This window comes from Hipposideros armiger, unplaced genomic scaffold (assembly GCF_001890085.2).
Source record: "Hipposideros armiger isolate ML-2016 unplaced genomic scaffold, ASM189008v1 scaffold_501, whole genome shotgun sequence".
Taxonomy (NCBI): domain Eukaryota; kingdom Metazoa; phylum Chordata; class Mammalia; order Chiroptera; family Hipposideridae; genus Hipposideros; species Hipposideros armiger.
Genome location: NW_017731851.1, coordinates 768464 through 796113, shown reverse-complemented (window position 1 = coordinate 796113; position 27650 = coordinate 768464). Strand labels below are relative to the sequence as shown.

General features: G+C 43.1%; 1 protein-coding gene across 4 annotated transcripts in view; it reads left to right on the top strand.

Annotated features, from left to right (window-relative positions):
* Positions 1–20157, top strand: part of BCAR3 (BCAR3 adaptor protein, NSP family member) — a 105975-nt gene extending 85818 nt beyond the window's left edge. For 2 of the 4 annotated variants that reach the window (XM_019667553.1, XM_019667554.1), the window contains exons 4-8: positions 4996–5111; positions 9429–9600; positions 13733–13844; positions 15979–16191; positions 19496–20157. In XM_019667553.1, coding sequence (XP_019523098.1) covers positions 4996–5111; positions 9429–9600; positions 13733–13844; positions 15979–16191; positions 19496–19674 — 792 coding nt within the window. In that variant the 3' untranslated portion in view covers positions 19675–20157. The remainder of the gene's footprint in view (positions 1–4995; positions 5112–9428; positions 9601–13732; positions 13845–15978; positions 16192–19495) is intronic. The other 2 variants (XM_019667552.1, XM_019667551.1) reach the window with 1 other exon arrangement.
* The last annotated feature ends 7493 nt before the right edge of the window (positions 20158–27650 follow it).

Genomic DNA, 27650 nt, shown 5'->3' with positions numbered 1-27650 from the left:
AGGGCAACCTTTTCCCAGGCAGGAAACGTAAAATTCACCTTGGACAGAGGAATGGCAGGCTGCCTCCAGGGCCATGCCCCCTTCCCCTCACCCTTGCTGGTGTCTGGAGCTTCTATAGAATTCTTCTCCCAGCTGGTGCTGATTTACAGATTCTCCCCTGGTCTCAACTCTGTCAGAAACTGATAAAGTCAAGTACAAAGGAAAGTAGATTATGGATGAAAATGTAGTTTCTGGAGGAGCAGAGCCTTGGTGATTTTTATATATATATATATATATATATATATATATATATATATATATATATATATATATTTATTTATTATTGAAATGGTCTTTAGGACAAATAAACATTTTTAAAATCATCTCGATTTCTTTTTTTTACAAGTAATACTGGCTCAATTTAGAAAAATTATAAAATATAATTATGATTTTAAAATTACAATTATAAAATCTAATTTAGAAAAATTAAAAAATACAGATTAAGAAGAAAAAAATTTAAAATCACACAAAATCCAGTTTCCTGGTGATCACCAGTGCTATTTACTCTGCAAATAGAGACATATAAATAATTACATACAGATCTGTTTGTTTACCACAAAAATGGCACCCTCTATACATACTATTCCAAACCCTGAGTTTTTCACCAAACGATATGACTGTCTTTCCATGTGACTAAATAAATATGTGTTTATATCATCATCATTTTTGATAGGAGACATTTCTTTTAGTTACGGGTGGCTTTTGTTTGTCGGTGGCCCCTAGGCAGCCTCATTCTTCAGAGAGATATTTCTAGAAAGCAGGTGTCTCAGGCTGGGGTGAGCTCAGCCCACTCCTTAGTATAAAGAGACAGATCCCTGCATTTGAGTGACAGGTAAGGCCTTTGTGAGATTTAAAGCCCTTTTTCATTTGTAGCTCATTGAAGTCAGTTAGCTTCAAAGGTCAGGGCTTATTTAGGAACTAGGTTTTCCTAAATAAATTTCCTGGGTCATGAATTATAGATTTCGAAATCTAGTCTCTGAGCACTCCCCAGGGAGTTCCCTAGTTGAGGGAGGGTTCCTATGGGGACAGGAGGCCTCTCAAACAGCCTTGAGGAACATTAGGCAGTTAGTTGCTGTTCTGGGGAGGAAAAAAAACCCTTTCTGAAAAACAGGACTGAGGGATCACTCAGTTGCCCTCATTACCAGGCCCGGGAGGTGGTCCGCATGTATATGCGTGTGTGTGTGTGTGTGTGTGTGTGTGTGTGTGTGTGTGTGTATGTGTATGTGTGTGTGTGGTGAGGGGGGGTTGCCCCACAAGCCCTGAGAAGAGAGCCAGGAAATGGGCTGCTGGAGAACAGGGCTGTTCCCCTGGTTGGCTGAGTGTCCTTGGGCAGCGCTCACGAAGGGTCAGATAATTTGCCATGCTAAATTCTTTCTTTAACGCAAGGTAAACCTGTTTGGGCAGTAAGAGGATTTAGGATTCCGGTTCTAGTAAGTAACTCTTACTGGGCCATGGATCTGCGAGCAGAACCACGCCAGCAGGCCAGGAGCCTGGCGTGAACCTGTCTGGGTTCTCCATAGAGAAATCTCCTTGTGGAAACATGTGTCTGGATTCACAGGACAGCTTAACTCCCAAGGGGAAATGAATCCTTCTTCCTTGTGGCCCCAGCCAGGGATTGGTGATAATGTCGGAGGTGAGGTGACTAAGCACTCTTTGCAGGAGGGTCTGGAACCCTCCCACCGCCTTGGCAGCCATGAAACTAGCACCTGAGTCTGTTCTCAACAGAAGGAACGTGCAGCCTGCACACTTTCCCATTGTTTCTCTCTGCGTTTTGTCTTCCTGGTGAGGCCCCACTCCCATGTCTGCCTTCAGGCTCCTCTGGAAGAGGGGCTAGATGGAGGCCTCAAGGCAAAGACTGGGGCTGGAACCTGCCAGCCCCCAAGGGCAGGGCTAGTTAGCCTTCCTTACTCCCCGCTGAGTTCACAGCCATTTCCTTATCCTCTTCCTGGAACCACTGACTTCAGGGCTTTGCCAACAAAGCAGGCACAACCAGTGACTCTGAGAGGGAAATAAAACAAGGGCTGCTGTTTGCTACCCCGTCTGAATGCAGCGGCAGCCCGACGGGGCCACCCCGAAGCTGAGAACAGGCACTGGGCAGCATCTGGGGCCCGAGTGCTGGTTCCCACCCCGTGCCCAGAGCCCAGGGCTGATGCCCAGAAAGGCCATCAGAGCAGTGGGTGGTCCTGAGCACCTCCAGACTGCCTGCCCAGCAGTGTCCAGCCCCAAGCCCTGGACTGGGGCTGGGGTAGGCATCCACTGAGACCTCCCACCCCGCATATGGGCGCTGTCCTGGCCTCACTTAAGTGGAGTACAACACTCTCCCACCCACTGTCTTCGTAGTGACTAGAAATGAGGGCCAGTAGTTAAGAGCTTGGTCTCTGCGGATGAACTGCCTGAGTTTAACCCCGCCTCTCCTTGCCTCTCTAGCCTTTCACTCTGATAAAGGAGGAGAAGAATCCAACTCCGCTCCGTGCCATGCCTGGCCCTAGTGAGGCTAAGTGTTTGTTAGTATTATGTATTTGGCCTTAATTGAGCACCTACTGTGGGCCAGCCCAGGTCATAGCGGGGGAGGCAGGGAGGGACAGTTGATACAGGAATTTAGACTACAACCCAAGTGGGGAAAGCTCTGTAGGGGAAGGCATAGGAGCTGTGGAGCCTTTGAAGCGTGGTCTTGAACATGGGGCAGCTAAGTGATCAAGGTGGGGATGTCTGAGATGAGTTTTGAAAGCTGAATAGGAGTTGGCCATTTGAAGAACACAAAAAGCATCTTCCAGGCAGCAGACAACACACATACAGAGACTCAGATGTCAAAAACCACGGAGGGGAGGGGTTGGCTTATGGAAGATTCACTCTGTGTGGGCTGTGAAGGTGGGGCCAGGGAGGGCCTGGCAGGTCTTCCATGTTTTTAAGTCTCGATTCTGGGCTCGTGCCAGGTTGCTGCCTTCAAAGCGCTTAGCAGTTCAGTGAGGGAAAGAGGCCTCTAAGGACATAGAGCAGATCAGAATCCTTTGCTGAGGGCAACAGAGACAGTGAGCAGAGCCAGGTGATCTCACTGCAGTTTAGACGGTCCTTTGGCAGCTGTAGGAGGGCTGGGCCAGGGCCCCGTCAGGGCTCCCCTGGGTCACTGCAGCAGCTCAGGAAACTGAGGGATGAGGAGCTGGCAGAGTTCAGAGATCCTGCAGAGCTAGGAGAGCTAAGATTAAAAGAGCAAAGGGAAGCTGGAATGCCTCATCATGGGGCACTGAGTCGGCCTGCCCTGCGGGTCCAGCTCATAATAAATGCTGTAGAAGCGTCCGTCTCTCCTCTGTATCTGTGAGCTGCACACCCCTGGATGTTCCCCAGGGGACCTAATCCAGGCCGTGCAGTGTGAGCTCAGGACCGCCTTGTCCCACAGCTCAGCCTTCGGGGACGCAGTGGCATTTCCTGGTAAAAGCCCAGGAAAGTGACCAGGGATTGAATATTTAAACCGAAGGAAAATGGACTGGAGGCTTCTCTCTCAGAGCAGGGATCCCTCTGGAGGCTAGTGCTTCCAGAACAAAACGAAATCCGTGACAAGCCTCTGAGTCTTGTTACACAGAATATGCGTGGATGAGACATATCCCACAGACGTGCTGGGTTTGGAGCCTGTGACAGGGCAGCTGTCTAAACAAGCAAAGCGTATGTGACCGCAGGTGGCTGGGGTGCGCACCTGGGCTGCCTTGCCATGGTCAAGGTATAAATCTCTTTCTAGATATCGGGCCAGAATTCTTCCCCCTGGACACAGTCAGTGATTCACAACTTGTATTTTCAAATCTCTTTTTGGAGCTTTAAGGTCATTTGATCCTTTGCAAAATCCTAGAGAAAGGTGAATTTAGCAGTTGGATTAGAGAAGAGGACACTGAGGCCCAGAGAGCACAGTATGAATTCTGCATCCTATTCTGAGATTCCCACAATTCTCGTTTCCCCAGGGCTGACAGCAGGTCTTTGTTCAACCACAGAAGTTAAGGGTCAGGGTTAATAATACGAGCTAAACTTCCAGATGTTTTTTGGGGGGCCTATTATGAAGACATCTGGACTACTCATGTGTCCAGGATAATTATAGTCGAGGACAACTCTATACATGGAAGAGAGGAATTGTCTGTCCCCGGCCGGCCTGCCTGCCGTGGGTCCAGGCTTGAGGAGACCCGTTGTATCTGAGGGTTGTATTAAGTGCATCCGTGTGCCGGGAGGCATCATTAGCCTCGTTAGAGACACACTGACTCCACTGTCACATCTCAAGGTAATGTGTAATCACTATAAACGGTCAACGAATACCCTGTCAACTCACATCCGATAAACTGTGATTACACACTAGAATTGAGATGGGAAGAGCCAGTTGGGACAAACAAAGATGTTCTTGAAGGAAAACCCCTGAGGAGAGAAGGGGGTGTGTTTGAGGCCTTGGGTTTCAAATCGCTATACACGTTTCTAATCGTTTCCAGACGTATGGTACATTTGCTGAGCCCCAGAGAGGCGTAATTAGCAATAATAGCAGCCAGCCCTGCCGTTAAGTGAGAACATGACGCAAAGCACGCATCAGAGCAGCGCTTGGATGCAATTCCACTTTTCCACTGCAGGGGGTCTAGTGGGCTCTGTGCACCCTGCAACCGTGCTGTCTACAGCAAAACGTCCCAGCAGAATCCAGCCTGTTAAGACAACAGTTCGAGGAACTGTGCCATTCCCTGGCTGGGCAGAAACACCAAATCTGCACATTCTGCAGACCAATTTAGCTGCTTTCCTCCCAGGCTTTCTATTCCAGCATATGTATTAAAATCCTCAAACTATCATATGAAAACTGTATTTTCGGATCTTGCTGCTCAAAAAGAGCTTCAACCGGTAAAGTTCATCCACACTGTCCCAGTTCAGTGTATTTCCTTTCACGTGCTAAATTCGTGTTCGCAGCAAGATCCAGTGTATTTTAACTTGTGTCCTTGACAGGTCGCTAGGATACTTGAAGTCTCTGATGAGATGAGGAAGAACATGGGCGTGAGCTCAGGGCTGGAACTCATTACCTTGCCGTATGGCCACCAGCTGCGCCTGGACATAATCGAAAGGTGAGCAGTGCTGTCCTCTGCATTTCCAGCCCTTTCAACTCCTCCCAGGCTATCAGACCAACAGGATTCAGAGCAGAGAGAGGCACAGCATCAGCTGCCCCAGAGCTGTCTCCCTCAAGTGTGTGTGGCCCCAGGCCAACTTTCCCCAGAAGCCTTAGCCAGAGAATTCCTGGAGATGCACGAAGAAACAGCACAGAGGAAGTCAGGGAACGAAGACTGATCCAGGATGGGGGTGGAGGAGAGAGCACATGATTGGCCTGTGCGAGCAGTAGTCACTAATCCTGCCAGCCTGGGGTGGGAGCGGGAGGGGTGCAGGCTGGTGGAGCACTCCGACATCTTGCCATCTTGCCACCGGAAGCCCCGCCTCATTGAGCTGCGGCTTCTTTGTCTCTTTTGGAGTTCAAGATTGCTTTAGGAATTAACTGGGAATTTGTAGGAAAGGTTGGGAAGAATCAAGTCTGAATGTTTTCTTTGAAAGGTGGACAAATGGGGGATCAGAGGTCAAAGGATAATGGCACTTGCCCTGGCTGTCCATTAAAACCCACACGCATGAATGTTAGATGTTTAGAAATTAGAAAGACAAGTAGCGAGGCACATTTTTAAGAAAAGAATGCTAGACTTGATTCTCTTATTACCATAGAAGTTGGCCTTTGTGACACACCCAAAAAAAGACAGTTGATTTGAGCAAGACTATCTTATTAAGTTTTCTTTTTTTCCAACCAATTTCCCAGTTGCCATGACACACATGTGGGTTTTAATGGACAGCGTGGGCCCTAGCTTTTCATGAGAAGAGGGCCGTGATGCTTCAGAGGCCAGGCATCCCGAGTGCTGTTATTTCCTGCCCATGGCTTTCCATGACGTTCTAGGTCATAGCACCATCCAGTACAACTTTCTGTGATGGCTAAAATTGTTCTTATTACGGTAGCCACTAGCCACATGTAGCTGTCGAGAGATGAAATGTTTTATTTTACTGTTTATTATTTTATTTTACATGTGGCCAGTGGACAGTGCAATCCTAGGTTGCCAGCCCCTACAAAGCAAGCATTGCCTTTCAAGTAGCCTGGGGGATCGACACTGCTGCTTTCAAGGTTATGTGGCTATAAAGTAGATAAAGCAGCTCCAATGTCACTGTTGCTTTGGCTTCACAGTCACAGACGCATCCCATATAAAATACCAGAATGCCTAATGGAATACTCCTGAGGGACAGGAGGTTAGGAATTGGTCTGTGCTGACTTTGTTCAGGTATCCTTGTTGTTGAATGCCTTTGGGCAATTATAGGTCCAACTTCAGAATTTGCCTACTTTTCCTGATCAGGCTTCTCTAGATTCTTGCCTCCCTCTCCAGGTGTCCTCTTCCCCTCCGAAGCCCCAGGGGCCTGGCTTCTCAGTTCCACCGACTTCCCCTCTGGTGTTGTCTGGGCCCAGTGGTCATCGTTTCAACAGAGATGAACTGTGCTACCTTCCTCATTTCTCATGTGATACATTTCAGCCTAAAAACTCCCCACGTTCCAGGTCTTATTTTATCAGTGTCATTGGGGTGTTGGACATGTGACCCAGTCTGAGGGTGTCTCTCTAGGCTGTTTTCTGACTTTCACTCATATTTACATCCATTTCTTCTTTCTCCTGACTGCTGCTTGCCTTGGGTCTCACTTTTTGTCTTGTTTCCTGTCCAGGACTGACCTGTGGGTCTACCCGCTAGCGCTTGGGGTGCAGTTCTCGTCATTACAATGCGTTTAAATAAAGGCCAAGGGTTTGGTGGTCCCGAGAAGCCAAAATGACACAATCTTCTTGTGTTTAAGAATCAAACACAAAACCACTCTTTACTTTTTAATGTAGCACCTCACTCATTCCAGGCCTACTGAGATGTCCTTCATGTAACATTTAGTGCCTCCTGCTGCCAACCACTGGAGCCTCTGCTACATGCGTGCCAGGCGGAGTTGTCTTTCCCACGGTGGTGCACACAGGAGGTTTTAGGCAAATGTTGGCTGAATGAACGGATAGGATTACCCAATTAACCACTGATACAATGCCAGGTCTTAAAGAACTAGAAAATGTGTTTTTAATTAAGGGCCATTAAATCATAGAGAAGAAAACACTGATTAAAAAATAGATTGAATGCAACATGGGAAGTTAAGTTTACTGTTAGCTAAAGAAACATCTAAAATGTTTGGCTCCACCTTAACCCTTAGCAAATGGGTAACCAAGCTCTTCAATAAACAGGTGATAAAAATAGACTTTAAGTCATGTTACGATCCATTAATTAAGAAAGAAAAAAAAAAGATCAGGAAAAGGAGATAAATAAAGAAAAAGGCAATGAGACAAACAGGCAAAATGGACCAAGATACAGAGGGAAAGATATACACATAGAGACAATTGTAGTAACAGCTACCATTTGCTAGGTGCCTGCCAGTGCCCAGCAGTTTAATTATTTTTATACCCACAGAGTTTCTATTTCTCACAACTACCCTTGTTCCCATTTTACAGATGAAGAAGTTGAGGCGAGCAATCAGCTAAACAACCTAAGGTCACACTGTGTGTAAGCAGTATACATGCATATATGTATAAAACACACGCAGATAGCAGAGCTCATTACTTATTTAACAAACATTAGAGTGTGGACAAAAAAGGGGCCACATACGAAACCTGACAAGCTCAGGGGAGGCCCGCATAAAGGGACTTACAAACCCAGAGATCAAAGTAACCGTGGCCTGAATGTAAAAATTCCTAACTAAAAGCGGGTCATGGTGGGTAGTTACGTACTAGGCCTGTAGCTTCCTTGACAAGGTCAGCCATTACCTTTGAAATTGTCTATTGTCTTTGTGCATCTAAGATAACATACCTCTGAAATGTCAGAGTTAATTTTCTTTTCTGGACCCCTCAAAGGCACAACCGCCGACACCGAGCACGAGAACACATTGTTATCTTGTTGCCCACGTACCCTCTCTCTGTGCTGTAAATGTTATCTGTCCTGTACCCACCAATGTATAAGAAGTATGTGTCTCTCCATTTTGCTTTTTATCCAATCTCAGAGATTTCCTCGCTTTGCTTTCTCCTGCCCCCTTAATCTACCACCAGTGGAGTTCATGTAACCCTCCTTACGTCTCTTCCTTTGATTCTAATGTATAAAAAAAGCTTCGAAACTGCCATTCTCTAGAGCATTTTCTCAATCCATTGAGATTTCGCTTCCCAGCAATTGTCATCAGTTGCCTCAGATAAACTCTTATAAGACTTTTTCTCAGGCTATACGTTCTTTTGCCAAAGAGAAACTAGTAATGCTAGGCACTAGATGAATCATGCCACCCTTTGCTTAAGAACACGAGAGAGATCAACATGTGGGCACAGAGAGACGCATAGCCATGGAGTAACACCCTTTGCTGTGAACTTCAGGACACGGTGTCCTCAGAATTTCAAAGACTGTATTTTAATAACCATAACTGTGAGTTGGGGCTTCACATCCAGCACTTCTACCGCAGCCTGGACGAACTGTAATTGAGGCATTCTGGCCCAGTGCCGTCACCTCCCCAGTCCTGATTTTCAGAGGGAAGGGAGGAAAGGGATCGCAGTCTGTGCTGCCTATCACCAGCGAAGGAGGCTGCTCTGTGCCCCCATTCATGTTAGTCCCATTGTCATGTAGAGGAAAGGTCACTCTGCTTCCTGTTCTGGGTCTATGAGGTTGACCCGGGTAGTTCAGGATGAGAAAAGGGAGCATTGTTGGCAGATACACGATTTCCGCTTTGTCCGAGTCTGACCTTACAGGGACACCGTGCCTGTGTGCTGTTTAGTCTGTCCACAGCTCCATTCACTTTCTGGCCTCTTGACAGGAGCTGCAGACACTCCATTCTTAGCTCTTCATGCCTTTCTTTTTTCTGACACCCTTGTTGTCTTCCTGAATGAAGCACTTTCTCTCATTTTTCTGTCCCTTCCATTCCCCAGTGCAGGGGGCTTGGGGGAGGTGGCCCAGGGCTCCCCTGAGGAAGGGACCTCTTATGGTGGAAGGTCCAAGCAGCCGTAGGCACTTCACCTGAGGTGGGCCCTCTTCATGCCCCCAGGTCCAGGGATGAGCAAGGCCCTGTCCTGGGCCGTCTGTCCTTTTGGACTCTGCATCGTGCACTCTCTGAGGCCTCGTCTGGGTCCTGTGCATTCAGCCTGGTAGGGGTGGTCTCTGTGGGAATTGGCAACCAAACTTTCTGAGCTACCAGCACATCTCAGGGCAAGAGCAGCAAATGGGGCAAAGCCAGTCCTTTTCCTGGCCATTTTGGTTTCATTTCCTCCTAGTCCTGTTGGCCCAGGGCCTAACCACTGCTCTCTTCCCTGTCAGACACGGCACGATGGCCATAGGCATTGCAGTGGACATTCTGGGCTGCACAGGCACTTTGGAGGACCGAGCAGCCACCCTCAATAAGATCATCCAGGTGGCAGTGGAACTGAAAGACGCCATGGGGGACCTCTATTCATTCTCGGCCATCATGAAAGCCCTGGAAATGCCGCAGGTAAATATCCACTTGCTTTGTGCGGCCCTGTGGGACGGTGTGCTGCACAGTGGTCTGCGGGCCCGTGCTTAGGAAATCACAGGCTTAGTCAGTCTCAAAAAGTAAACTGAATCTTAGAGAAAGCTACTTTAATTAGAGGGCAACCACGAGTAGAGTCCTAAGTATTTTGGCTGATTTTATTTTATTTTATTTTTTTAAAGATTTTTTATTGGGGGATTAGGGGGAAGGAACAGTTTTAGGGAATTGGGGGAGGGGAACAGTGTTGGGGAATTGGGGAAGGGGAACAGCAAAGTTGTTGTCCTTCAATCATAGTTGTGGAGGGCACATCAAGTCAGCTCCAAGTCCAGTCGCTCAGCTCAGCTCGAGGTGCTGTGTTCAGTTAGTTGCGGGTGGGTGCAGCCACCATCCCATGCGGGAGTCGAACCGGCAGCCTTGCTGTTAAGAGTGTGCACTCTATCCCCTGAGCTACCCAGGCAGCAGGTCAGCTCAAGGTACCGAGTTCAGTCTTTAGTTGCGGGTGGGCATAGCCCACCATTCAAACCAGCAGCCTTGTTGTTAGGAGCACGTGCTCTCACCAGCTGAGCCATCCTGCCACCTGTTGGCAGCTCAGTGGCAGCTCAGCTGGGGCACAGCGTCACTGGCCCATGTGGGAATCGAACCGGCTGCCTTGTTGCTCAGAGCTCTCACTCTTGAGCAAGCTCTTAACCAACTGAGCCACTCGGCCGGTGCCTTGGCTGATTTTAAAAACAGTGGAAAATTGCTGACAGCCCTCCCTTTCTCTTTAATGTACAATAAGAAGAGTCATCCTCAGGAACACTGTTCCCGAAGAACCATTTATGATGATATGTGTGTTGTATAAGAGACTGATTCCACCTGAGTCACCAAGCATGGATGGGGGCAGTGTGGGGTAGTGGCTGGGAAGCTGAGCCATTGGAGGAGCCTATATCTGAGAATCCCTAGAGTGGTTTATCTCAAAGAATGTTCCACAGGTCACCTAAAACAAGCTCTCCTATTAAAAAAGTCAGATTCCTGGACTATCTGCCATATAACCCCCTATTTAGAATTTCTGAAATCAGGCACATTGAATATATGTGTTGACAGGCTGTTTTTACGATGAGTGTCAAAACTGAAAACCTGTATTTGAAATCACATGGACCTCATAGAGCAGGGGTTGGCAAACTTTTGAGACAGAAGAGCCGCCAGGGTCAGCAAACTGTGGCTCGCAAGCCATATGCGGCTCTTTGGGTATGTACATGTGGCTCTGAAGTAAAATTGAAAATGAAAATAAAACTATCATAGTTTCATTTATAAAATCTTTAAAGGGTATTATTCACATAATGGTGATTATGTAAAAATATATTTATGGCTCTCGAATAATTTTTAAATTGTTGTGAGGGACAGGATTGGCTCTTCCAGGGGTCGGCAAACTTTTGAAACTGAACGTACCCAAAGAGCCGCGTGTGGCTCGCGAGCTGCAGTTTGCTGACCCCTGTCATAGAGAAAAGTGGTCCTGTTGTCTTGATTGCTCGGATTCAGCATTCCCATTTCTGTTCTGCCAAGCCCTAGTTGCTTGGAGGACTTTGATTTACAATGCTTGCAAGCCCAATCTGCAACCGGTAATGCCAAAACTGCTCATCACCTAGCGTGGCTGTTTCATAGCCACAGATTATCTCAGAAATCCTGCTGGGGGCTCCCTGAAAATCCAACGTTGCCACTAGGGAAGATAGCTACAGTCACATGTCCTGCAAGTCAGGACATGTTAGTGACATAATTTCCTTGCATTAAAACAAGGTCCCCTTAAAAACAAGAAGCTGAGCAACTTAAGTTCTTTCACCAGGAAAATTTGGGGGTTCAATTCCAATTATGATATAACATTCTAAGAGTTTTCAAAATTCTTCAAATGCACTGGAATTTAGTATGGTGGATATATGAAATAAGCAAATTCAGCCATGTTTTCATGATATACTGACTTGTATGTCAGGGGTTATAATTTTTCATTCAGGTGTTTTTAATTTGCATCAGATTTCTTATCCAAAACTACCTATAATTTTGAAGGTCAAGCCAATGAGCTAAGCTGTGTGTATAGCCCTCCAGTCCAGAGCTTCCTCTGAGAGTAGTCAAGGGGATGTTTTATATTATGTGGTTGCTGTGTCCATGACATCAAACTTGGCGGTTAGGGACTTATCCCAAAGCACGTTAACATGCCTTGTAGGCGGCTCCCTCCCCTCCAGCAGCATCAGACTCTTACCTTCTGGAGCACCTCAGCAATGAGGGGGCATAGTTCTCACTGGTATTCCGAGCCCTGGGGTGAGCCAGGACACTGCTTGGGGAGGGAAATGGCAGAGATAGGGAAAACCCCATAGGAGTCACGTCATTTTTGTGTGTCGCCATCCAAACCATCTCCTACGTGCTTTCTCTTCTCAGCTTCTCATATGAAGAGAGAGCATCCAGGAGATGGGCCTAGTCAGAGGCAAGGGCTTCTTTCAGAAAGGTGGATGCTTCAGGGAGAGGGAAGAGCAGAAGGGGAGTGTGAGAAGAGAGGGCAGCATGGTGGGCGGCCACAGGAAGACCTGCCCACACCCTTTCCTTACCAGCAAATCTGCTGCTGCTGATCCTCTCTCATCTTTCCCTTGGAGTACACAGGGAGCTTGGGCCAGCCGAGTGGCACATTGGTTAAGAGCTCTGAGCAGTAGGGCCCCAGTTTGGATCCCACATTAGGGCCAGTGATGCTGTGCCCTCTACAGCTAAGATGGTGAACAACAGCTCGACCTGGAGCTGGGCTGCCATGAGTCGCCGGCGATGGCGTAGGCTGCAGTGAGGCTGCAGTGGGCTGCCGTAAAGCTACCATGAGTGGCCGGCAGCCGGTGTGAGCTGCCAAGAGCCGCTGTGAGCAGCCATCCAGTGGCTGGCAACCAATCTGCCTCACCCAGGAAGAGCACAATGATAATACCAACATGGGTCAGTGAAGCAACGTCCTCCACAACTAGACTGAAGAACAAAAGGACAGCAACTTGTCTATTCCCCTTCCCTGATTCCCCAATGCTGTTCCCCTCCCCCAATTCCCCAATAAAATCTTAAAAAAAAAAATACACAGGGAGCTAGTTCTTAGAGGCCAATGAAATGAATCTCAGGTCTGCTGTTTACCAGCTGTGAAACCTTGAGCAAGTGACCTAATCTCGCCTGTTGTTTGATCTGTAAAATGAGGCCAACGTACCTGCCTCATAGGGCATTGTGAGGCTTAAATGAAATTCCTCAAATACCTGACTCAGAGTTGGCTCTCACTCCCTTCCTCCCTTCCTTGTTCCACGTAGGAAACTTTATAGACAGTTTGGCTTGCTGATTTGATGGTGTGAGTGGGGGACTATTTGTCTTAGGGCAGTAAGTAAGAGTCAGTGTTGGTGTTGACTGAATTATTCCAAAAGAAATGTAAAGGAATGAGGAGTGGCATCATATGGCCTAAGCAATCTTACGTGTGTCTCAGACATTACTACTTACGAGTAACATTGAAGTGCTGTACTTTGCATTCCTACTTCCTCTCATCAGTATAACCTCTATGGAGGCAGCTGGCAACTCCTCTCAAAATTTGAAATACACATACTCTTTGACTTAGTAGTTCCACTTCAGGAAATTCATCTTCCAAATATTTTCACAATGTGCACATTTGCAAAATCTTTACAAGGTAATTTTGTTACAGAAAAATATGTTTAGCATTCTAATCTGTAGGATACTGGTTAAACTATGGTTTATCCATAAACTGGAACATTATGCAGAAGTTTAACAAAATAAGACTGTTTTATGTGTTACTTATATGGAATGATTTCCATGCAAAGAACAGAAAAATATGTGTAGTATGACATGCACTTATTTTTAAGGTGTGTGTGTGTGTGTGTGTGTGTGTGTGTGTGTGTGTGTGTACGCGTGTACGCATACACACAAGAAATTGATGAGGAGTTATTCCTGGGATGGGCCACTGCAGCGTTGCAGAGTAAGGTGGGGGTGGGGGATTAATTTATCTGTACATTCCTTTCAACTGCTTTGACTTTACCATGTGCATCTATCATCTATTCCAAAACGTAAGCAAAAAGGTAATTTTAAAATGCCGTTTCCAAAATGATAACTTTCTTTCTTCCAGATTACAAGGTTAGAAAAAACATGGACTGCCCTGCGGCACCAGTATACCCAAACCGCCATCCTCTATGAGAAACAACTGAAGCCATTCAGCAAAATCCTGCACGAAGGCAGAGGTGAGTGCAGGGTCAGTGAAGTGGGCTGGAGGCTGCCATGCTAGTGTCTATAAGACAAATAGATTGTTCTGGTTTGATCAAAGCATATACCAGGGCATATTATGAGGGCTGAGTTATCTGCAGAATCGTTGACGGGTAAATGAAGGTTTTTATCAGATTACAGCATTCCTGTAAGGAGGTCTGAAGTTGCTAAAAAGACAGGCTACCAGTCACCTCATTCTGTGCTTAACCTTTCAAATATGCAACCGAGTAATATTAACTATAGTCACCATGCTGTATATTACATCCCATGACTTATCCATTTTATAACTGGGAACTTGTACCTTTTGATCCCCTCCACATATTTCCCCCCCTCCCCCCCCCCTCACCTCAGGCAACTACCAATCTGTTCTCCGTACGTATGAGCTCAGGAGTTTTTGTTTCTTTTTTTGGATTCCACATATAAGTGAGAGTATATGTTACTGTTTGACTTATTTCACTTAGCATAATGCCCTCAAGGTCCATCTATGTTGTCACAAATGGCAGGATATCATTCTTTCTTATGGTTGAATAACATCCCATTGTCTATATGTACCTTATCTGTTCATGTATTGATAGACATTTAGATTGTTTCTGTGTCTTGGCTAATGTAAATAATACTACAATTAACATGGGGGTACATACATCTTTACAAATAAATTTTTTCAAATTTTTTAGTTAACCAGAAGAGGGATTACTGGGACATATGGTAATTCTATTCTTTTTTTAAGGAATCTCCATACTGTTTTCCATAGCGGCTGCACCAACTTACATTCCCACTGATAGTGCACAAGTGTTCCTTTTTCTCCACATCCTTGCCAACACTTGTTATTTCTTATTTTTTTTTTATAATAGCCATTTAATAGGTGTGAGGTGGTGTGTCTTGTGGTTTTAACTGGCCTTTCCCTGATGATTAATGACTTTGAGCAACTTTTCATGTACCTGTTGGTCATCTGTATGTCTTCTTTGGAAAAATGTCTACTCACATCATTGTGTTTTGTTTTTGTTTTTTTGCTATTGAGTTGTATGAGTTCTTTATTTACTATGGATATTAACCCCTTATCAGATATATGATTAGCAATTATTTTCTCTCATTCACTAGGCTGACTTTTCATTTTGTTGATGGTTTCCTTTGCTGTGCAGAATCTTTTTAGTTATAGTGCCACTTGTTTATTTTTGTTTTTTTGTTGCCTGTGCTCTTGGTATCAGATAAAAAAAAATCATTGCCAATATCAGTGTTAAGGAGCTTACCGCCTGTTTTCTCCTACCCTCTTCTAGTTTTATGGTTTCAAGTATTGCATTCAAGTCTTTAATTCATTTTGAATGAATTTGCATACATTCATTCATTCATACATACATATCAGTGTATGACAGTGGTTGAGTTTAATTCTTTTGCATGTTGCTGTCCAGTTTTCGCAACACTGTTTATTAAAGACTGTTCCTTGCTTCATTGTATGAATATTGACTCGTGTCATAAATTAAATAATTGACCATAAATGTGTGTATATTTCTGGGCTCTTTCGGTTCCATTGATCCATGTGTCTGTTTTTATGCCAATACCATACTGTTTTCATTACTATAGCTTTGTAATAGAATTTGAAATCAGGGAGTACAATGCCTCCACTTTTGCTCTTCTTAAGATTGCTTTAGCTATTCAGGGTCTTTTATAGTTCCATACACATTTTAGGACTGTTGGTTTTTAAACGTAGATGTTTTGGAGGCTTGTCTCTCAGACACAGGTCTTAGAAGTTGGGGTGCCCATCGTGGGTTTCAAACCATTTGCTCCTCAGGGAGAAGCTCCGGGTTTTGAGTTCCCTCCAGACTGTGGGTCGCTGCACCAGGCTTGGGGTTTATGGTGAGGCTGTGTCCCAGCCTCTCCTACCCTCTTCAGTATGGGCCTTCTCTCACTGGCCCAATGCATAGGAGTTGCTCAGACAGCTTTTAGTCTTTTTCAGAGGAAGTAGTTCCATGTTTAACTGCAGATTCAGTGTGCCCATGGGAAGAGGTGAGCCTAGGATCCTCCTACATTGCCAATCTTGAGTCGGAACTCTCTGTGCTTAACTTTGAAAAAAAAAAAAAAAAGATCATATAGGAAACTTTACCCCTTGTTTTTCAGAGTCCACATGTGTCCCACCAAACAATATATCTGTCCCACTGCTGATGCCTCTTGTAACCTTAATGGAGCGCCAGTCTGTCACTTATGAAGGAACTGACATGTGGGAAAAAAATGAAGAAAGTTGTGAGATTGTGATGAACCACTTGGCAACAGCCCGACTCATGGCAAAGGCTGCAGACAGTTACCGGATGAATGCTGAGAGGATCCTGGAAGGTAAGAGCTGTTTTTCATTTGCTGGTGTCTATTCTGCATAGTAATAGGAATGAAAGACTAAAAGAGCATGGATGTTCTCAATTAGAAAAACACCAAGCAGGAAAGATGGAAGGCATGGGAATTTCATTTCCTATATGATTGCTCATTACTTCCTCTTACTTCCTAAATGTCTTAAGGATCCTGTCTCTCCCTTCTTTGTATGTCTTCTGTTGTGTCATTGGTGTAGAATAAACAGAGAGAAAGGTCAAGAATTGGTCAGCTTGTCTACCATTAGTACCTCTAATAATTTCTATTAGTGAACATGATGGGCTAATATGAGGAGCTGGAGTTCTGTTTGACTTCATTTATCAGCATTCCTACTTCTTCCCAGTCGCATTGGGAAGTGAGCTCTCCTGCTCTTAGCATCAGAGGGTCTAACACAAGCAAAGGCACTGAAAGAACTTGGGGTAAAGTACAAACCACAAGTATTTTGGTTTGGACTAGTGTAAAGTGTGTCTTACGGAATGGCCAACAAGGCTCAAGGAGGTGGATACAGGTGGGAAGGCCTTCCATGTAGGACTGGGGCTGCGGAAGTGCCAGTGAAGGGTTTTAAACACAGGAGGGTGTCACCATATGGTCAGATTTATGTTTTAAACCTGGCATCTATGCAGAGGAAGAGTGGAGGGCTGAAAGCTTGTAGGCAAAAAGACCATTCAGGAAGCAAGTGCAAGAATGAGGACTTTACCAAGGCAGTTATCAGGGATGACTATTTTTCATTCCTCACTATATAATTTTTAATATTCTTCAAGGGCCCACAGTTTGATCCACAAGGTTAAGAACTATATGGGGCAGGAGAGGCCAATTATTACATCCTAAAACAAAGCTGCTGCTTTAGAACCAGAATTTAGGACTAAACAATTTGCCCTGTCTGCTGTAGATATAAGCATCACATACCTCTTTTGGTTTTTATTTCCTGAAAGTTCTCGAAGGTTAGCAGTGAAGAAGTCAAACAATAAAAGCACATAATTCAATTCACCAGATATTAGAATACCTGCTTATACAAAGCTAACACATATATTACATTGGATATTGCTTAAGCCTATGAATATGTAATAGAATATGTTTTGAAAAAACTGCTTTATGCTGTTCTACAGCAAATTATTTTAAAGGTATCTGACGGTATTTCTCAGTTGATCCTGCTACAGGTTCGTATAGCAAGTTCCCACTTCTAGAAGTGACTGTGAACCCAGTAAAGGTAGAGATTTGCTCAACATCAGATCACCAGCCCCTAGCCCAGGGTAGGCACTCAAAGCATATTAACTGAATGAATACAAGTTGTCATCTGGTTTCTGGTTGGTTATCTGTCAAAGAGATTCTGGCATCACATGGAAGGATGGACTAAAAGCCTTCTATTATCCTCTCCACCACCAAAATCCTGTGATCTAGAAGGTGGGAATATATTTCATGACAGAGCAGCAATAATCAAGGATGAGAACCACATGCCTATATGACTCTTTGGCCAAAGCTTTCCCCCTCGCTAATAGAGTTGACAGAGCATCCTTGGCCTTAAGTAGACCAGATGTTCTCTTTTATACACGAGAAGGGTTGAGAAACAGGCCCACATATATGGTTATCAACTAATTTTTGACAAAACTGTCAAGGTTATTCATTAGATAAAGCATAGTCTTTCATCAAATGATGCTGAAACTACTGAATATTATGTGCAAAAAAAAAATCTTGATCTTTACTTAATGCCATACACAATAGTTAATCCAAACTGGATCATAAGGCCATAATGCAGGAGTAAATTAAAGTAAGTATAAAGCGCCTATAAGAAAACAACAGAGAAGTTCGTTGTGCCTTTGGGTTAGGCAAAGATTTCTTAGGACAAAAAGTCTGAACCATAACAGAAAACACTGATAAATCAAAATTTTAAATTTTGCTCTTCAAGACACCGTTAAGAAAGTGAAAAGGCAAATCAAAGACTAGAACATATTTGGCAAACATATATCTGAAGAACTTATATCTAAAATATATAAAGAACTCTTAGAACTCAATGAGAAGACAAACAAAATTTGAACAGATAAATGATTTGAATAGACACCACACCAGTGAAGATACAGGCATGACAAGTAACTACATGGAAAGATGTTCAAAACATTAGTTATTAGGAAAATGTAAATTTAAGCCACAATGAGATACCACTACACACTATCTAGAATGACAAAACTGAGTTGGCAGCATGTGGAGAAAATAGAATCTTCAAATGTTACTGATGAGAATGTAAAATGGTAGAGTCGTTTTAGAAAGAGTTTGACAGCTTCTTTAAAAATAAACATATAGGGGGGCCGGCCGAGTGGCTCAGTTGGTTAAGAGCTTGCTCAAGAGTTTGCGCTCTGAGCAACAGCGGTTCGAGTCCTGGCCCGAGCTGAGCAGCCACTGAGCTGCCAACGGGTAGCAGGATGGCTCAGCTAAAAAATAAAATAAAATAAAAAATAAAAATAAAAATAAACATATATTTACGATATGTCCCAATAATTCCACTCCTAGAGAAATGAAAATGCATGTCCACACAAAGACTTATACACAAATGTGCACATTATTCATAATAGCCAGAAACTGGAAACAATCCAAATGCCCACCAGTTGGTGAATAAACAAAATGTGGTATGTCCATATAACTGAATACCACTCAGCAATAAAAAGGAATTAATTATTGATAACATGCAACAATATGGAATAATCTGAAACACATCATGCTAAGGCAGACACAAAAAGTCCATATTATATAATTTTATTTATATCAAGTTTCTAGAAAAGGGAAAACAATAGCAACAAAAAGCAGGTTAGTGGTTGACTGGGGTTGAGGGTAGGAGGAGGGATTGACTACAAAGTGATACTAGGGAACTTTCTAGGAGGATAGAAGTGCGGCTATAAATGTACTGTTATAAACCAAACTGTGCAGCTAAAATGGGTGAATCATGGCATATAAATCATACATCAATAAAGTTGTTAAAAAAAAAAACCCAACAAGGTACTTTGAATAACCCTTACAGCACTACGACCCACAGCGGCTTGTGCACACGAATTTTATGCTCTCATGTTTTAGTGAGCTTACTTGTTATTCCTTCTCTGAAGGTGCTCAGGTCCTTAAGAATGGGATTCTGCTCTCCCTTAATAGAGCACATCCTACACTTTTCCTTGTTTAAAGTTGAGAGATGTTCACTTTGACCCTAGTTTAAATGAGCAAGTTTTCAGTCTAAATTCAACACTATGTTTTAGGCAAAACTGAAATATTTTTTGTTGTTTTGTTTTATTTATATTAGGTTTTCAACCAGATGAAGAAATGAGTGAAATCTTCAAGACCGAATTTCAAATGCGATTGCTATGGGGCAGCAAAGGTGCACAAGTCAATCAGACAGAGCGATATGAGAAATTCAACCAGATTTTAACTGCCCTCTCACGTAAATTGGAGCCTCCTCCTGTAAAGCAGGCAGAGCTTTGATAACTTGCCATAAAACTTAGGATGCTCTTTCAAGGTTCTCCAGGTTCTTCTTTGGGAAAGCTTATCATGTGATAAAGTAATAATGTGCAAACCTGACAATATACAAGGTTTTAGTATCCACAGGATATTAAACATGTAAATTGTACAGAGCACACTTATTTATGAATTGTTTAAAATTACTACTGATTTTTAAGTGAATAATTTATTATTAAGGTAACTATTGCTAATGTTGATCAGCAAATTTAAGAGAAGACCTAGCTATGTTGACTGGTTGTTTTCTATTACTGAGGTATTTACCATTTTAGTTTTAATTCCATGCCAGAAAGTGTAAATAGAAAAGTTTAAAAGCATGAAACATTTCAAAAGGTATCAGTTGTATGATATTCTTCAAATAAATATGAAAAATGTAAATAGTCATATGAAAATATATCTTTTTGTGAAACAATTGTATCCGGTCTCTTTAATATTAAGCCATCACAGTACAATAATTCTACTTCTTCCATCCTGGGGCACCCTCTTTCCTAGCCTCTATATCCTGATAGTACACAAAAATTAATGAAAGTGGTATAGAAAATGTAAGGTTTCTGGCTTAGGAGACTAAGTGAGAAGTGATACAAAATAGAGCTGGCTCCTGAAGACCTACGTTCAAATCAAGCTGTGGTCTGCTAAGCAGCTGGACTTCAGACAAGTTCATCTCATCAAGTCCCAAGTGCTGCATAGCACCTGGTACAAAGGGAGTACCCAGATGTTAGTATCGTTTGTGACATCAATTCACATTTCCAAATAATTGACTGCCTGCTATTTTTCCTCTAGCTGATAAGTGTGAGGTTTTAGTATTCCCCCAGATTAAAGTAAACCAAAAATAAATATATGAATACACACACACACACACACACATACACACACAATCAATCAAACACAAACAGAAGCAACGTCTTCAAATAAAATGCTAGAAAAAAAAGATTTAGAACCCCAGTGCCTTTAGATACTAGAATTATATTTTGAATGCAAAGCGAACATATACAGATGTGTACAACGAAAAATGAACACAAACAGAAAATGAGTACTTAAAAATAGATTTTAAGAGAAAATAAGTAGATCCTTTAGAAATGTGTAATAATTAAACTAAAAACTCAATGGATGCTAACAAACAGAAGATTAGATCCAAGTGAAGCTTTAATGAACTAGAAGACATATCTGAAGACAATGCCCAGGACACAGTAGAAACAAGGAGAAGAAAAACAGAAGAAAGTGATTAAGACTTAAAAAATTGAAATAGAATGACTCAATGCATCTCATCAGAGCTGCTGAAGTAAAGAAAGTGGGGTGGGGAGGAAGCAATTCATCCAGAAGAAAGGTCTGAGATTTAGGACTAGTGAGCAGAGAAACTGGCAAGCTAATAGGTGTCTTGAAACAAACACTAAAATTAATAGTGTCTACTATGTGAGGTTAAAAAGGCAATTAAAACAATAGCACAGACCAGGAGTGGGGCAATCAGTTATTAGAGTTCTGATTAACTGTTATCCTAAATCAGTAGAAGGATTAAGATATTGATTAGCTTTAAGTTTTAAGTGAATATGTAAAATGTCGTTGGTGAATACTACAAGAACAGAAATTAGAGTCCATGTTTTAAACTAGTAGAGGAAAAAATGAAGAAAAAAAATATAAAGAGACAGAAAAGGGAGATGGCTAGCAAGCACATAGATGGCAGAAATTAATCCAGACTTATCAATAACCATTAAAAATGCAGAGGCTGAATCTGGGGCTGGCTGAGTGGCTCAGTTGGTTGCGAGTTGGCTTGGGAGAGAGGGCTCTGAGTGGTGGAGCTGCTGGTTCGGTTCCCATATGGGCCAGTGACGCTGTGCCTCTAGCTAAGATGGTGAACAACAGCTCGACCTGGAGCTGGGCTGCCGTGAGTCGCTGGCAATGGCGTAGGCTGCAGTGGGCTGCCATAAGCTACCGTGAGTGGCCGGCAGCCAGCGTGAGTGGCCAGCAGCCTGCATGAGCTGCCGAGAGCCACTGTGAGAGGCTGTCCAATGGCCAGCAACAGATCTGCCTCAGCGGGGAAGAGCGGAATGATCACAATACCAACATGGGCCAGTGAAGTGACGTCCTCCACAACTAGACTAAAGAACAACAACAAAAAAAAGGACAGCAACTTGTCTGTTCCCCTTCCCTGATTCCCCAGTGCTGTTCCCTCCCCCAATTCCCCAATAAAATCTTTAAAAAAAAAAGTGATACCTAGAGTATTCCTAACAAAAGATGTACAAGAACATGAAATTTTTAAACTTTATTTTAAAAATCTGTCTAAAAAACACTGAAGAAAAATAAAGTACCATGTTCACAGATTAGATGATTCAGTATCAGAGATATGTTAGTTCTTAAAAAGTGATATATAAACTCAATGCAATCCCAATCCTAATCCAGTGGGATTTTTCAAGCTAACTTGATAAGCTTTTCCTAAATCATACATGGCAAGGATAGTCAAGATCATCCTAGGAAAATAAGATGGGGGAAGGGGAATCTGATCTCCCAGATATAGTTCATTATTAAGCTACGGTAATTAAGACACTGTCATGAGAAGTCTGATATATGACAGAAGTAACATTGCCAATCAATAGGGGAAAGGATGCCGTTTTAAATAATTCTTGAGGGCCGGCCGAGTGGCTCAGCTGGTTAAGAGCTCGCTCAAGAGTTTGAGCTCTGAGCAACAGCAGTTCGATTCCCGGCCCGAGCTGAGCAGCCGCTGAGCTGCCAACAGGTGGCAGGATGGCTCAGCTTAAATAAATAAATAAATAAATAAATAAATAAATAAATAAATAAATAATTCTTGAACAATTGGCTAAGCAAATGAAATGGGGAAAAATGGTTTCTTACCTCATCATACACCAAAATCTATGTGAATTGAGCACCTACATGTGAAAGGCAAAAGCATAACACTTTCAGAAGAAAATACAGAATATCTTTTTTACTTGGAATCAAGGAAGAATTTCTTAAACTAGACAGAAAAAGCATTAAATATGAAAGATTGGTCAATCTACATTAAAATGAACTTATATTCATTAAACAATTATCATAGACAAATTGAAAGAACTGAGAGATGCACATAAAGCTGAAAAGAGATTAGTATGGTAGGCAGCCTCCAAGATGGGCCCGGATGTTCCCTGCCACCTTTGTGTTCTCCCACGTTGTACCAAGGATGGTTCACATCACCAAGTGCATAAAGCAGAAGTAATGGTATGTCACACCTGAGATTAGGTTATAAAAAGACTATAGCTTCCATCTTGAGTTTTTACCCTTTTGGATCACTCACTGGAGGAAGCAAGACGCCACGTGTGGGCATTCCCATTACAACAAACTGAGGCCTGCCAACAATCACATGAATGATCTTGGAAGGGACTGCACAGCCCCAGTCGACTTGAGGTGACTGCAACCTTGGCCAACATCTTGACTACAACCTCCTGAGAAACTCGGAGCCTGAGTCACCAGCTATGTTACATAGCAAGAGATAATACAATTAGCATCCTCAATACATAAAGAGCTCCCATGAATGAATATGGAAAGACAACCAACCAAAGAAAAACATGGGCAAAAGCTATAAAGAGGCTTTTCAAAGAAGGGGAAACATAAATGGTACATATGAAAAGATGTTCAACTTCATCAATAATCAGGGAAAAGCAAATTAAGACCACAGCGAAATGCTATTTTACATCCATTGAATTGACAAAACCTGAAAGGTCTGACTCCTAAGTGTTGGCTAAGATATGGAGCATAAGTAACCCTTATCCACAACTTTTAGGTGTGTAAAAATGTTACAATCACTTTGAGGGGAAAATGTCATACTACTTTTTTAAACTGAAGATAAATATAACCCGCAACCTAGCAATTCCACTCCAGGTATAGATCTTAAGAGAAATGCTTGTATCTGTAAACACACACATGGATGCGAGGCAGCACTGTTTATACAGTTGAGCCTTGAACAACATGGAGTTAAGAGCGTCAACCCCCTCCCCACCACAGTAAAAAACTTGAGTATAACTTTTGACTCCCCACATACTTAACTACAAATAACCTCCTGTTGACCAGAAGCCTTACCAATAACATAGTCAATTAACACATATTTTGTATGTTATATGTATTATATGCTGTATTACAATAAAATAAGCTAGAGAAAAAATGTTATAATGAAAATCATAAAATACATTTACAGTACTGTACTGTATTTATTGATAATGGTTAAGTTTAAGTCATCTGTTTACAAGGTGAATCTGTCAGTGCCTACACCAATAGTCTTATGATACAAAACACTGTAGATGTTATACATATTACTAATTCTAGACATGAAAAATAATTATATGAAAATTCATATTTTAGATAAAATGATTCATGCATTAATAAAGCAGCGGCAATATGATTGCTTTATGGTAGCCTAGTGTAACCAATGCTATTGCTTCATGGTAGCCTAGCCTATACACTAATGAAGGAATCGTTATAAAATTTTTATGGGGGCCGGCTAAGGGGCTCAGTTGGTTAGAGAGCGAGCTCTGAGCAACAGGGTCGCAGGTTCAATTCCCACATGGGCCAGTGAGCTGTACCCAATTGGAGCTGCCGCTGAGCTGGTGAGAGCTTGTGCTTTGAACAACAAGGTTGCCAGTTCAACTCCAGATCAGGATGGTGGGCTGCGCACACCCCCCCCCAACTAAGATGGAATACGGTACCTTGGGCTGAGCAGCCGCGAACTGTGCAACAAGGTTGCCAGTTTGACTCTCCCTGCCTGCCCCCACAATTAGATTGAAAGCAGCGACTGAACTTGGGAGCTGGGCTTGCGCCTCCACAACTAAGATTGAAGGACAACTTGACTTGGAGCTGATGGGTCCTGGAAAAACACAATGTTCCCTTCCCCAATTCCCCAATAAAATCTTAAAAACAAATTTTTTTTTTTTTAAGATTTTATTGGGGAATTGGGGGAGGGGAACAGTGCTGGGGAATCAGGGGAAGGGGAATAGACAAGTTGCGGTCGTTTTGTTCTTCAGTCTAGTTGTGGAGGACGTTGCTTCACTGGCCCAAGTTGGCACCATCATTGCGCTCTTCCCAGGCGAGGCAGATCAGTCGCCGGCCTCTGGACGGCCGCTCACGGCGGCTGCTGGCCGCTCATGCTGGCTGCCGGCTACACATGGTAGCTTATGGCAACCCACTGCCACAGGGGCTGCAGCCCGCGCCGTCGCCGGCGACTCACGGCAGCCCAGCTCCAGGTTGAGCTGTTGTTCAGCATCTTAGCTGTGGAGGGCAGTGTCACTGGCCCTCATATGTGGGATCCGAACCCGGGCCCTCTGGCGTCTCAAGCCAGCTCCTAACCAACGCGCCACTCGGCCGGCCCAAAACAAATTTTTTTTAAAGGTATACAATATTACAGTCATTCATTATATGGTATTGGAAACATTGTTACTTTTAAAAAGACCACTTACCTGTGATAGGCTGATATACAGCACCTCCAATTACAAGAGTCATACCGTACAATAATTCTTTGCAAGCAAACTCATAAAATATTAAGACATCTAACACATTTTTAATTCTATATTAAATATCGCTCACCTTATGCTTATGCAAGGATAGGCTTTCCACTTCCATACACATATTACACATGATGAATACTTAAGGTGATGACACAAAAACATTTCCATACAGTTCTTGCTGTACAGTTATTAGATTTTCACCGAAGACACACACACATACACAACAGATACATTAACTGTACAGCATGATGATTATTTACTGTTCATTAAGTGAAAGTGGATCATCAAGGCCTTCATCCTCGTTGTCTTCACACTGAGTAGGCTGAGGAGGAAGAGGGGTTGGTCTTGCCGTCTCAGGGACGCAGAGGGGGAAGGGGAGGAGGAGGTAGAAGGGGAGTCAGGAGAGGCCGGCACACTTGATGTAACTTTATGGAAATACATTGTAATGTCTGATTTTTTTGCTTTCTCACTTCTCTAAAAATATTTCTATATGGTACCAATCCTTTTTCTACCATTTGCTTTAGTTGCAGTGCCCTTATCATCCAAGGGTCCATGCTGTAAGAGGAGCCAAAAGTAGTCTTGGATAACTGGAACCATTCTGCCAAATTTTCTAACATCAATTTGTTTTCCAGCACTGCTTCTACATCTTCTTTCTCATTCTCATCGTCTGGCACTGACTGGATTAGTAGCACTCATCTCCATCAAGTTGTCTTGTTAATTCCTCTGGTGTGGTGTCTATTAGCTCCTAAATTTCAAGATCCTTATCTTGAAACCCTTCACACACACACTTTTTTTTTTTTCTATTTCTACAATATCTTTCATGATTTCCTTAATTGGCTCTGTTGTAAACCCTGTTAAGTCATGCACAACATCTGGACAGTTTTATCCAGCAGGGATTTATTGCTTGGGGCTTGATGACTTTCACAGCTTTTTCTGTAACTATGATGCCATCTTCAATGGTGTAATCCCTCCAGACTTTCATGATGTCATATCAGGGTTCTCTTCCATAGTGTCAACAATCCTTTCCATCAAGTACCATGTGTAACGAACCTGAAAGGTCCTTATGACTTCCTGATCTAAGGCTGAATAGAAGCGTTGTGTTTGGGGGCAAGTAGACCACTTTGACACCTTCAGTGTGGAACTCATGAGGTTCTGAGTGGCCAGGACCACTGTCCAATATCAAAAGAACATTCAAAGGCATTCCCTTCCTGGGAAGGTACTTCCTGACTTCAGGGACAAAGCATTGATGGAACCAATCCAGAAAAAGGGTTCTCATTGTCCAGGCCTTCTTATACAACCAAAAGACTGGCAGATGAGTTTATCTTCCCCCTTCAAGGCTCTGGGTTTACCAGCTTTAGAGATAAGGGCAGTCTTGATCATAAACCCAGCTGCATTTGCACGTTAACAGTAGAGTTAGCCTAACTTTTCCTGCCCTGAAGTCCTGGTGCTTGCTTCTCTTACTTACTAATGAAATGTCTTTGCAGCACTTTAATCTGCATTGAAAACCTGTTCAGACAGATATCCTTTCTCCTTAATGATTTTCTTAATGGCATCTGGGTACTTTGCTGCCTCTTTGTCAGCGAATGTTGCTTCTCCTATTATTTTGACATTTTTAAAGCCAAACCCCTCACTAAAGTGATCAAACCATCCTTTGCTGGCATTAAATTCTTCAGTCTTAGATCCATCACCTTCCTTTTGTTTCGTCATAAAATGACCCCTTTACACAGCTGGTCGAGTGACTCAGTTGGTTAAGAGCTCACTCAAGAGAGCGAGCTCTGAACAACAGGGTCACCAGTTCGATTCATGAGCTAAGCTGCCAACAGGTGGTAGGATGGCTCAGCTAAAAAAAATAATAAAAAAAATAGACTTTTCCTCCAATGATATTAGTGTCTATAGGTATGCCTTTTTAATGCAATCCTGCACCCACATAAAAGCTACATTTTTCAATACAAAAAGGTATTTTGTAAAAAGTGCAAGGTTTTCATGCCTACTAGTGTAGCTGCAGCGATGGCTTCACAAATGTCCTTCTTTCTTTACAATGGTCCTCACGCTGGACTCATTTATCTTGAAATGGCAGGTAACCATAGCTGCAGACCTCAATCTAGAGTACATATTAAGCAATTCAAATTTTTCTTGTAATGTCATGACTTTTCTCTGCTTTTTGGGAGCACTTCCAGAATCATTAGTGGCTCTCTCTACGGATTCCCTGGTGCTATCCAAGGTTTACATTATTGCACTAAACACAATAAAAAAATACACAAGAACTGTGAGATCACTTATTACTAAGAAACGAAATTTCCTGGGGAGTCGAACTGCTCATGTGGAGATGATTAGTGTCATATGGTGTTTTAAGCTGATACAACACTTGAGCTCATCGCAAAAGCAACAGGAGGTGGCTGTGAAATTATGACAGTACTACAGTATTACTACAGTTAATTTTCTGCAGTAATGATTTAATACTGC